Raw genomic sequence first — 12,500 nt, forward strand, 5'->3', positions numbered from 1 at the left:
GCCAGCTGGACTCTGATGTCACACACACGCTATGGCACTGGCCAGCTGGACTCTGATGTCACACACACGCTATGACACTGGCCAGCTGGACTCTGATGTCACACACACGCTATGACACTGGCCAGCTGGACTCTGATGTCACACACACGCTATGACACTGGCCAGCTGGACTCTGATGTCACACACACGCTATGACACTGGCCAGCTGGACTCTGGTGTGCTACTGTATGACACTGGCCAGCTGGACTCTGATGTCACACACACGCTATGACACTGGCCAGCTGGACTCTGATGTCACACACATGCTATGACACTGGCCAGTTGGACTCTGATGTCACACACACGCTATGACACTGGCCAGCTGGACTCTGATGTCACACACACATGCTATGACACTGGCCAGCTGGACTCTGATGTCACACACACGCTATGACACTGGCCAGCTGGACTCTGGTGTGCTACTGTATGACACTGGCCAGCTGGACTCTGATGTTACACACATGCTATGACACTGGCCAGCTGGACTCTGATGTCACACACACGCTATGACACTGGCCAGCTGGACTCTGATGTCACACACACGCTATGGCACTGGCCAGCTGGACTCTGATGTCACACACATGCTATGAGACTGGCCAGCTGGACTCTGATGTCACACACATGCTATGACACTGGCCAGCTGGACTCTGATGTCACACACATGCTATGACACTGGCCAGCTAGACTCTGATGTCACACACACGCTATGACACTGGCCAGCTGGACTCTGATGTCACACACACGCTATGGCACTGGCCAGCTGGACTCTGATGTCACACACACGCTATGACACTGGCCAGCTGGACTCTGATGTCACACACACGCTATGACACTGGCCAGCTAGACTCTGATGTCACACACAGCTGGACTCTGATGTCACACACACACTATGACACTGGCCAGCTGGACTCTGATGTCACACACACGCTATGACACTGGCCAGCTGGACTCTGATGTCACACACACGCTATGACACTGGCCAGCTGGACTCTGATGTCACACACACGCTATGACACTGGCCAGCTGGACTCTGATGTCACACACACGCTATGACACTGGCCAGCTGGACTCTGGTGTGCTACTGTATGACACTGGCCAGCTGGACTCTGATGTCACACACACGCTATGACACTGGCCAGCTGGACTCTGATGTCACACACATGCTATGACACTGGCCAGCTGGACTCTGATGTCACACACACGCTATGACACTGGCCAGCTGGACTCTGATGTCACACACACACGCTATGACACTGGCCAGCTGGACTCTGATGTCACACACACGCTATGACACTGGCCAGCTGGACTCTGGTGTGCTACTGTATGACACTGGCCAGCTGGACTCTGATGTTACACACATGCTATGACACTGGCCAGCTGGACTCTGATGTCACACACACGCTATGACACTGGCCAGCTGGACTCTGATGTCACACACATGCTATGACACTGGCCAGCTGGACTCTGATGTCACACACACGCTATGGCACTGGCCAGCTGGACTCTGATGTCACACACATGCTATGACACTGGCCAGCTGGACTCTGATGTCACACACATGCTATAACACTGGCCAGCTGGACTCTGATGTCACACACATGCTATGACACTGGCCAGCTGGACTCTGATGTCACACACACGCTATGACACTGGCCAGCTGGACTCTGATGTCACACACACGCTATGGCACTGGCCAGCTGGACTCTGATGTCACACACACGCTATGACACTGGCCAGCTGGACTCTGATGTCACACACACGCTATGACACTGGCCAGCTGGACTCTGATGTCACACACACGCTATGACACTGGCCAGCTGGACTCTGATGTCACACACACGCTATGACACTGGCCAGCTGGACTCTGGTGTGCTACTGTATGACACTGGCCAGCTGGACTCTGATGTCACACACACGCTATGACACTGGCCAGCTGGACTCTGATGTCACACACATGCTATGACACTGGCCAGTTGGACTCTGATGTCACACACACGCTATGACACTGGCCAGCTGGACTCTGATGTCACACACACATGCTATGACACTGGCCAGCTGGACTCTGATGTCACACACACGCTATGACACTGGCCAGCTGGACTCTGGTGTGCTACTGTATGACACTGGCCAGCTGGACTCTGATGTTACACACATGCTATGACACTGGCCAGCTGGACTCTGATGTCACACACACGCTATGACACTGGCCAGCTGGACTCTGATGTCACACACACGCTATGGCACTGGCCAGCTGGACTCTGATGTCACACACATGCTATGAGACTGGCCAGCTGGACTCTGATGTCACACACATGCTATGACACTGGCCAGCTGGACTCTGATGTCACACACATGCTATGACACTGGCCAGCTAGACTCTGATGTCACACACACGCTATGACACTGGCCAGCTGGACTCTGATGTCACACACACGCTATGGCACTGGCCAGCTGGACTCTGATGTCACACACACGCTATGACACTGGCCAGCTGGACTCTGATGTCACACACACGCTATGACACTGGCCAGCTGGACTCTGGTGTGCTATGTCACTGGCCAGCTGGCTCTCATTGATATTGCCAACCCGGCCTCACCAATCTACAAATAGCACGATTTTACACTTTCAAATCGCCTGCAGTGCATAGGCTACACCAATTGCCAATTTTGCGTCCAGGTGATGCACCTCATCTGGATACGCCTCACCTGAGACATGTGTCCAGCAACACGAGTATTTCTGATCCTGATTCTGATAAAGCTAGTCAGGATGACAACATGTGTTTTCCGGTCAGAACTTTCACAATAAAAGCCCCTGCAACACGACTGTTTTGAAAACGGTTGTAACGGTTGTGTTTAGGCAACTAAAACAACTTGGTTAGGGTTATGGTTGGTTTGGGTGAGGCTTCGATAACAAAAACGTAAAGTGTGAATGAAATATAGACTTTAAACACGCTGGGATGTGTACAGAGCTCTCCAGTGTGAAAGAAACCCCATCCACTGCACCCTACACAGCTCCCGTCTCTTTGGTGTCTCCTCTGCACACAATTTGAAAGTGTAAAGTCTCAGATTGAAGGTTTCATGTCAGGAAAGAACACTACAGGTGCAATGTTCTCTTTGAGAATGTTGATGGAGAAGTATTCACCTTATCATTTGCCCATATCAGGACGCTTCTGCATTACGTCATTTTGTAATCGTTCTTCCGTTTTAGACCCGGAAGTAGATTGCTCCCACCTTTATCATCTTTAGACTTGCCAAACATGTAACAATCGATGAGGACTGATGTGTTTTCCTCATAACTGACCTTTTCTAAGCCCCGCCCCTTTTTGATCTGCACTCCAGCCTAGAGTGCGTCATGTCACAAGTCACTCAAGCAGACTTTTCCAGGCTGCACTAATTCACACATTTTCAAAACTGGGACAGTTCACATAACTTTCATACTACATACGATACGATATACATGAAAGCCTTCAGCTACTTCTGCTCTCACTCACAATGTCAAAATGGAAGTGATACGATGTGTAGTTTTTGACATGGTAACGTTTATTTGACGCTCTTGTTTGACTGTCAGCTGTCTGTATGCTATCTGTCCTCCATCGCCAGACATTCCGCCCGGCCGCCATGGTGATCGAGCGCTCCATGGACTTCGGGAAAACGTGGCAGGTTTACCGTTACTATGGCTACGACTGCGAGAGCTCCTTCCCCGGTGTGTCCGTGGGGCCCATGGTCAAGGTGGACGACATCATCTGTGACTCACGCTACTCAGACATTGAGCCGTCCTCAGAGGGAGAGGTGCGTTATGTGGAATCTGTGGGGATCTAAGAGCGTCAACCAAATGCCTAAAAACGGTTCATTCTACAAATATTATAGAGTACCGCAGGAATGAGTCCGCAAGACATGGAGTTTTAGCACTTTTCCTCGTCTCAAAGTCAATGTGGGATTTTTTAAATGGGATTTTGGTGAAATGCTTTAAGTAAGGTCAGCGGTTAACAAAAGTTTAGGAAACGGTGAACTTTGTGTTCAGCAATGATAATCTTCACAGTTTTATGATTTTCAAAGTGTAAATGCGATTTTTTTTTAAAGGGGCCCTATTATGCATTTCTTAATTTTGTATCATATATATATGCTGTTACAATCTTGGATGGTCATATTAAACATGGACTAAGCTTCAAATAAATAGGTGAAAGTGTTTGAATGTTACCCCCATGAACAACCCCCCCCCCCCCCATGAAATCCCGTACACGAGATGGCACGGGATTTGAGCGAGAGCCACGGGTTAAAAAGTCAAAAGTCATAAAAGTGCTCCTCATAGAGTACCGCAGGGATGACGTATTTTTGTAGGCTTACTTACCCATAAATCCCCGCCATGCTGGTTCATAGGGGGAAAAGGCTGTGGTTTTGATTAAATGCATGAAATAAGGTTTGTGGTTCACAAAAGTTTGTGAAACAGCGAAGTTTGTGTTCAGCAAGATCATCTTAACAAACGAGGACCACTTTTATGACTTTTGAAGTCATATTGCAAAATAACTGGGATGTGGAGGCTAAATGACGTCACATCCGTTTTGTTAGCATTCCCTTTGCAGAAAACCTGAGCTGGGAAGTTCACTGTTCATTGGTCAGATCCAGTCGCTAGCCAGGCTATCCATTGTTAGCAATAACAGTTGACAACATGGCATTTCGTGGCATTTTGCGCATACAAACACTGCAGCCTCATGTCCACACAGATAGATGTTAAGCAGTGCTGTGTGTGTGTACAGCTGATTTAATGAGACACAAACCAAACAGAAGTGCTAAACAACATTACAACTACGATTATAACTACTGTTGTTGCGCGGCGCAGCCATCTTGGATTTTTGAGGTCGGGGCTGCTGAGGCTCCTACGAGTTTGGAATGGGAAATACCAGCTCTGGTGACGTCACCGTCCCAGCTCATGACCTTTGAAGTTGTACTGTAAGATTACCAGTTCCCAGTTATAAAGGAATGCACGATTATTCTCTGAGACTTTGAGTGAAGGAAGAAGAGCCTCAGCTCCTTGTTTCCTCCCTCTCCTCCCCTCTCAGGTGATCTTCCGGGTGTTGGACCCCGCCTTTGAGATTGAAGACCCATACAGCATCAGGATACAGAGTAAGCTGCTCTGAAATACCATCAAAACACTCCGATACAAAACAGTAAACCCACATGACAGGAAGTGATGATTTCCAGCTACTTTGACCCATCTGTTAGTCTGGCTCACATGGGTCAAAGGTCAGACAAGAGGAGCATGAGAAAGAATTTCACGTGTGGAGGCTACATGGCCTCTGTACACTGGCATACATCTAAACAGACACACAGCCTAGGTCTCTCTCCCTCTCTCCCTCTCTCTCTCTCTCCCTCTCTCACACACACATGGAGAGGCTTCATGTTAAGTATGTGGTGAATGCTGTGGGTGTGTGAGCGGCTTGTAAACGCTTGCTGTTTATGCTTAGAAAGTCCTCGTAAAGGCAGGACCTCCCACGCCTTTCCCTAAAAACAACCTCATCGGCAGGATAAACATCATGTCAGCGTTGTAGGTTTCTGCAATCCACAGATACCTACCATGTCAAATTTGACAACAAAACGGCGGTTCATTTGAAAACTTTTGAAGCTTTCCCAACATTAAACGCCAAATACAACAACTTTGGTTATGTTTAGTCAAGTAAAAGAACTTGGTTAAGGTTATGGTTATGTTTAGTCAAGTAAAAGAACTTGGTTAGGATTATGTTTGGGTTAGGCTTAAATAACAGAAGCGTGAAATGTGACTCACGGTTGAAATGTAGACTGTGGAAACGTTGGGAACACGGCAACCCGGCCACAACGGCCTTACTGGCCACCGCGTCATTTCACTATCACACTATATGACGTGTAGAACCTTGATATACCCATATCTAGAAATGTGATATACATATTGATATACATATTGTTGGTTCAGAGACGTCATATTCTACATATTGTTTCCAGAATCATACAATGCAGACATTTTATTCTGGCGTCCAGGCTGACACACATGCCTTTACATAAAAATGTGTGTGTGTGTGTGTGTGTGTGTGTGTGTGTGTGTGTGTGTGTGTGTGTGTGTGTGTGTGTGTGTGTGTGTGCGTGCGCGTGCGTGCGTGTGTGTGTGCGCGTGCGTGCTTGTGTCTGTGTGCGTGCATGTGTGCGTGTGTGTGTGCATGTGTGTGTGTCTGTCTGTGTGTGCGTGCGTGCGTGTGTGTGTGTGTGTGTGTGTGTGTGTGTGTGTGTGCGTGCGTGCGTGCAGACATGCTGAAGATCACCAACCTGCGGGTGAAGTTCACCAAGCTGCACACGCTGGGTGACAACCTTCTGGACTCGCGGGACGAGGTGACGGAGAAGTACTACTACGCCCTCTTCGACATGGTCGTCCGCGGCAACTGCTTCTGCTACGGCCACGCCTCCAAGTGCGCCCCGGTCAACGGGGCACCTGTGGGCGCCGAGGGCATGGTAACGTCAAATATGTTTATGTATTGACATCATGCACCTCCAATAAGTCAACTTTTCAGGATTTCTCAATGAATGTGTGGGTGTGTTTGGAGATATACAATCGTTTTTGAATGGGTGCCCAAATTCTTTGCTGGGAACATTAATGTTTCATTTCATATTTCTTTTTTTATATGACCTTCAGTCACAAGCATGTCTCAAAGGGCTTTACATACCATCAAATACATACTACCTCATATAAACATACTATATACACATAGTGCATACTGTACACATAGACAGTTTTAACTTGACAACATAAACATTCTAAATTGCTCCTAGCTTACTTCCTGTTGCAGTGTTTGCCAATACAATAGCTGACAGGAAATAACCTAGGGTTCATACTGTTCCCATAGAAACACAATTCCGTGAAAACCGCGTCTATACCACATCATATACATTATAGCTTCTGGCCGTCCCCACAAATTAGAATGTAACTGGGCCAATCAGGGAGCTGCACCATACAGTGGTTGACAACGTAACCGGCCAATCAGGCAAAACAGTACTGGCATACCCAGAGGCAACGAGCGATAACGTTAACGTTAGTATGCAGTATGCACCAGCCGAGCTTCTCGCCGGGAAAATAAGTTTTTGCCGTTCTTCCGAGTGGATTTGGATTTGACTGGATCCATTGCTGATTGGCTGAAGGAGTTGTCTGTCAACGCAAGTACTCCCACCACTGTGGACGGCTGGAAGAGCGAAACATCAATTCATTCACATGGTTTTCATAGGATTCATCATCACAATCACCGTTATGTGGCATGGGGCTCAAATAGGTCTTCATATTTGTGTGCGCGTGCGTGTGTGCGTTTGCATGTGCATGCGTGTGTGTGTGTGTGTGTGTGTGTAGGTGCACGGCCGCTGCGTGTGTAACCACAACACAGAGGGACTGAACTGTGAACGCTGTCACGGCTTTTACCAAGACCTGCCCTGGAAACCTGCCGAGGGACGCAACAGCCACGCCTGCAAGAGTGAGACAACACACAACACACACACACACACACACACACACACACACAGTTTGTTCACCCTTCTCTCTCTTTATCTCACTCTCTCTCTCCCGCCCACACCTCACACTCACTCCCATGTAGGGCTGGACGATGTGTTGAAATCAATAACATGATAATCATATTGTTTTTCAAGATATCAATATAGATCACAACCTATGGTTCATGTAGGCAAAATCATGTTAAATAATCATATTAATGTTCATATCATTGGACTGAATATCATTTTTTCCACATTCGTGGAATAATCATTGGCATGAATGTAACAAAGACACTATTGCCAAAGCATCAAGTACAGTACAGTGATAATAACTAATGCCATTTCTGTACAAAGAAAAGGAAAAAGGTGCAATTCATAATTCTCTCTCTCGCTCTCTCTGTCTCTCTCTGTCTCTCTCTCTCTCTCTCTCTGTCTCTCTCTGTCTCTCTCTCTCTCTCTCTCTCTCTCTGTGTGTCTCTCTCTCTCTGTCTCTCTCTCTCTCTCTCTCTCTCTCTCTCTCTCTCTGTGTCTCTCTCTCTCTGTCTCTCTCTCTCTCAGAATGCGAGTGTAACCAGCACTCCACCTCGTGCCACTTTGACCTGGCGGTGTTCATGTCGACGGGCAACGTGAGTGGCGGCGTGTGCGATGACTGTCAGCACAACACCGTGGGCCGCCAGTGCGAGCAGTGCCGCCCCTTCTTCTACCAGCACCCCAACCGAGACCTGAGGGACCCCAACGTCTGCCAACGTACGTGCATCTGTCTTGGGCACCCCTGGGTGACCTCTGCACCCTGCCTACAGTATCTCTGTCTGGGGCACCCCTGGGTGACCTCTGCACCCTGCGTGTCTCTGTCTGGGGCACCCCTGGGTGACCTCTGCACCCTGCATCTCTCTGTCTGGGGCACCCCTGGGTGACCTATGCACCCTGCCTACAGTGTCTCTGTCTGGGGCACCCCTCGGTGACCTCTGCACCCTGCGTCTCTCTGTCTGGGGCACCCCTGGGTGACCTCTGCACCCTGCGTGTCTCTGTCTGGGGCACCCCTGGGTGACCTCTGCACCCTGCGTGTCTCTGTCTGGGGCACCCCTGGGTGACCTCTGCACCCTGAGTGTCTCTGTCTGGGGCACCCCTGGGTGACCTCTGCACCCTGCGTGTCTCTGTCTGGGGCACCCCTGGGTGAACTCTGCACCCTGCGTGTCTCTGTCTGGGGCACCCCTGGGTGACCTCTGCACCCTGCATCTCTCTGTCTGGGGCACCCCTGGGTGACCTCTGCACCCTGTGTCTCTGTCTGGGGCACCCCTGGGTGACCTCTGCACCCTGCGTGTCTCTGTCTGGGGCACCCCTGGGTGACCTCTGCACCCTGCGTCTCTCTGTCTGGGGCACCCCTGGGTGACCTCTGCACCCTGCATCTCTCTGTCTGGGGCACCCCTGGGTGACCTCTGCACCCTGTGTCTCTGTCTGGGGCACCCCTGGGTGACCTCTGCACCCTGCGTGTCTCTGTCTGGGGCACCCCTGGGTGACCTCTGCACCCTGCATCTCTCTGTCTGGGGCACCCCTGGGTGACCTCTGCACCCTGCGTGTCTCTGTCTGGGGCACCCCTGGGTGACCTCTGCACCCTGAGTGTCTCTGTTGAAAACAGTCCACTCATCGGCTGGTTTAAAATGGAGGTCAGCCTTCCACTCTGTGTTCCTGGGATACTTCCGTGGAAACTGCGACACGGCACAACAAGCAGCATCTGGTGTGGTACTCAGCACTTGTGTGGAGGCCTTTGAAGTGAGAAGCAGAAAGTAGCCATTGTTACAGCATGATGGTGATTACCTGTAAGTACTGGGTGCAGGTGGAAGTAGTGCTGTAAAATGAAGCACAACCTCCCTGTCTTCTTTCCCCTCTCTCTTCCTGTGATCTCGTCTCTTAAACCTCTTTGCTGTTCATAAGATCATGTCATGTTAGTTACCTCCGCCAACAGCGTTGGTCGGTTATGTTTGTCTGTTTGGCCGCAGGATATCTCAAAAAGATATCAACAGATTTCATCACAACTTTGTAGAAAAGCAGGTAATGGGCAAACTTAGGGATGATTAACTTTCCACGCCCATTGGCCAAAAGGGGGTGTTGACGTGTTCAATCACAAAAAGGTGCCTAAGTTCCAAACGGATTCATATAACACCACAAAACTTAGTCGAATGCTTGGCGGGGGCAGAGTATGCACTTTTTTTTTCTTCTTCTTTTTCAAATTATGATTTATATGTAATCAGTGCTTCTGGTATAGGGTTTGACTGATTTTTGAAGGCCAATACTGATATTTTTGGATGGAAGTTGCCAGTAACAATATCTTTACATTTGACCATCTTCCTGAAGTAGCCTATTTACTGATTATTCCCCAATAGTGGACTAACTAGTCAGACTGACAGATTGCTAATGTCATGTCTCTCTCCCGGCTCCAGCGTGTAGCTGTGATCCTCTGGGCTCCCTGCAGGGGGGGCTATGCGACGCGCTGACCGACGTGGCGGCCGGGCTGATCTCAGGCCAGTGTCGCTGCAAAGCCAACGTGGAGGGAGAGCGCTGTGACAACTGCAGACAGGGACACTACGGACTGGGACAGGGACCGCACGGCTGCCTGGGTACCACACACACACACACACACACACATACACACACACACACACACACACACACACACACGCATGCACGCACTACAGTCAGACATAACTTAGTTCAGGGGTGTCCAAACGTTTTTGAATGGGGCCAGATTAGATAATGTGAAAATACCTGTGGGGCAGCTGCTTCTCACATCATCATGGGTTATTAAAAAAATCACATAGCCTACAATACAATTGTACTCAAAGGATGTTTTCCCCCAGCGCCATAATATTAGTCCTTAAATCAATAGTTCAATAGGCTGTTTCACTTTATCCACCCATTCACTGCCGGACAATCGCCGCCGGTATGAATTATGCATAGTCTGTTCACATTGAACTCTTTCATAACAGCGCTGGTCTCTTGGGAAATGAGACAAACGGAACTGGTTCAGCTTTCAGTGAAAAACTATTCAACTTTCCAGCACTCCTGAAAGCCGCGGCCCTCGCACTCAACGTTACGCTTCTTTGCTGTGGCCATGTCCGCCGCCCAGTTGGAAATGTCTGTTGCTCCTTTGCTGTTTACCGTCTGAAAACATTAGTTCCACCTGGATTGTTCCTACTTGGTGCTTGTCTACAAACTGTATGATAGAGCTGTCATTGTTAGGTGAACGGAAAACAACGCAAAGAGCTTGATTAACCAATACTGTGTGGAGGGCGACATATAGTATATTTTGAGAGACAAGCCACGGGCCGTTTAAAATTGGCTGTGGACACGCCTGGCCTATTGAAACTTTGGCCTTATTGTTTGACTGTGTGTCTTGGCAGCTTGTACCTGCAACCCGCTGGGCAAGCTGCCTGGAGGAAGCCCCTGTGACTCAGAGACAGGAAGGTGCCTCTGCAAACGCCTCGTCGACGGACACAACTGTGACCAGTGTCTGGTAAGCTTTGTGTTCAGTTCAGTTTATTCACAAATCAGTTAAAGTCTAAACATGGATTAAATAACTACAAAAATAGAAACAAATCGAGACATGTGATTATATGAAGTGGAAATAACAGTACAATTTAAATTCTTGTCAAAGTAGAGCAATTAGTTAGAAGTCCCCAACCCCATTTCTGTGTGTGTGTGTGTGTGTGTGTGTGTGTGTGTGTGTGTGTGTGTGTGATCCTGAGTGTGTAACTCTGTTCTCTGTTGTCCCTGTAGCCGCAGCACTGGGGTCTGTCCAATGACATGGACGGCTGCAGACAATGTGACTGTGACCAGGGCGGGGCTCTCAACAACAAGTAAGATTTCCCTTTTTAAATTTAGATTACATGACATCACGTTTAGGGAGGCACGATATTGGACTTGGACTGATATATGCCGATATTTCCCAATTCTTTTGGCCAACTGCCAATACCGATATATGCGCACGCTTCGTCCCACCTAATTTCAGAGAACATCAAGTCTCTCCTTGAGTGAAATGAACACATTATTATGCCCACTCTTATCATGACGGCCCACTGACAGATGCAGACATTAATACAATGCTTTACAAAAGGTACACATTCACTGGGCAAAAAAGTGTCATTTTATCAGCCTGTGATATCGACAGCAACGACTGTTTCGTGCTGATGCCGATATTTCATTTTATCAGCTGATCCCAACGATATGCCAATATCATTGTGCATCCCTGATTACGTTTGATCAAACTTGAACAATGCCTGAGAGAAAATGGTTTTAGTCAGCACTCAAATAGTAAAAGGCTACAACAAAGAAAAAAAGAATATAACAAACAAAAAAACACACAACCGACATTTACAATTTGATACATATTATTTGACAACTAATTGCATGTATGAAATGAATGAATGGTCATTTCCACCCACCATCACCACGCCCCTCTCTCTCCCTCTCTCTGTAGCTGTGACCCCCACACAGGCCAGTGTGAGTGCAGGGAGCACATGTTCGGACGGCGCTGTGACCAGGTGGAGTCAGGCTTCTATTTCATCGCTCTAGACCACTACACCTACGAGGCAGAGGACGCCAAGCACGGACCGGTCAGTGTGTGACTGTGTGTGTGTGTGTGTGTGTGTGTGTGTGTTCAAGTCTGCATGTGTGTTTCTCTTACCCTCCTTGATTCTCGACCACAAATAATATATCTCACCCATAGACCGTATAATAAATATGGACATGGTTACCGTGACGTCACCCATTGGTTTGTGGACGCTCGTTTTGAAGACTTTAGTTTGTCATTTTCACCGTCGCCATCTTGGTTATTTTGAGACAGAAGTGACATACATTTGAACAAGAAGAGCCGCAGCACTGCCTGCTATTGGTCCGCGATCGGCGACCTGTCACACCCCATAACAGTCTGCTTTATCATCTATTTGACTCTAAATGGGACCATACTTT

The 12,500-nt window shown here is 48.6% G+C and overlaps 1 protein-coding gene across 1 annotated transcript in view; it reads left to right on the forward strand.

The window, feature by feature from the left end:
* The window catches only part of LOC310795320 (laminin subunit beta-1-like), a 53,490-nt gene that overhangs the window by 9,253 nt on the left and 31,737 nt on the right, over window positions 1-12,500 (forward strand). Inside the window, exons 5-13 of the mRNA XM_083657370.1 lie at window positions 3,639-3,827; window positions 5,096-5,159; window positions 6,310-6,512; window positions 7,399-7,519; window positions 8,094-8,282; window positions 9,974-10,150; window positions 10,934-11,046; window positions 11,310-11,389; window positions 12,010-12,145. Coding sequence (XP_083513496.1) covers window positions 3,639-3,827; window positions 5,096-5,159; window positions 6,310-6,512; window positions 7,399-7,519; window positions 8,094-8,282; window positions 9,974-10,150; window positions 10,934-11,046; window positions 11,310-11,389; window positions 12,010-12,145 — 1,272 coding nt within the window. The remainder of the gene's footprint in view (window positions 1-3,638; window positions 3,828-5,095; window positions 5,160-6,309; window positions 6,513-7,398; window positions 7,520-8,093; window positions 8,283-9,973; window positions 10,151-10,933; window positions 11,047-11,309; window positions 11,390-12,009; window positions 12,146-12,500) is intronic.

Source organism: Poromitra crassiceps, assembly GCF_964638095.1.
Source record: "Poromitra crassiceps genome assembly, chromosome: 2".
NCBI classification, from domain to species: domain Eukaryota; kingdom Metazoa; phylum Chordata; class Actinopteri; order Beryciformes; family Melamphaidae; genus Poromitra; species Poromitra crassiceps.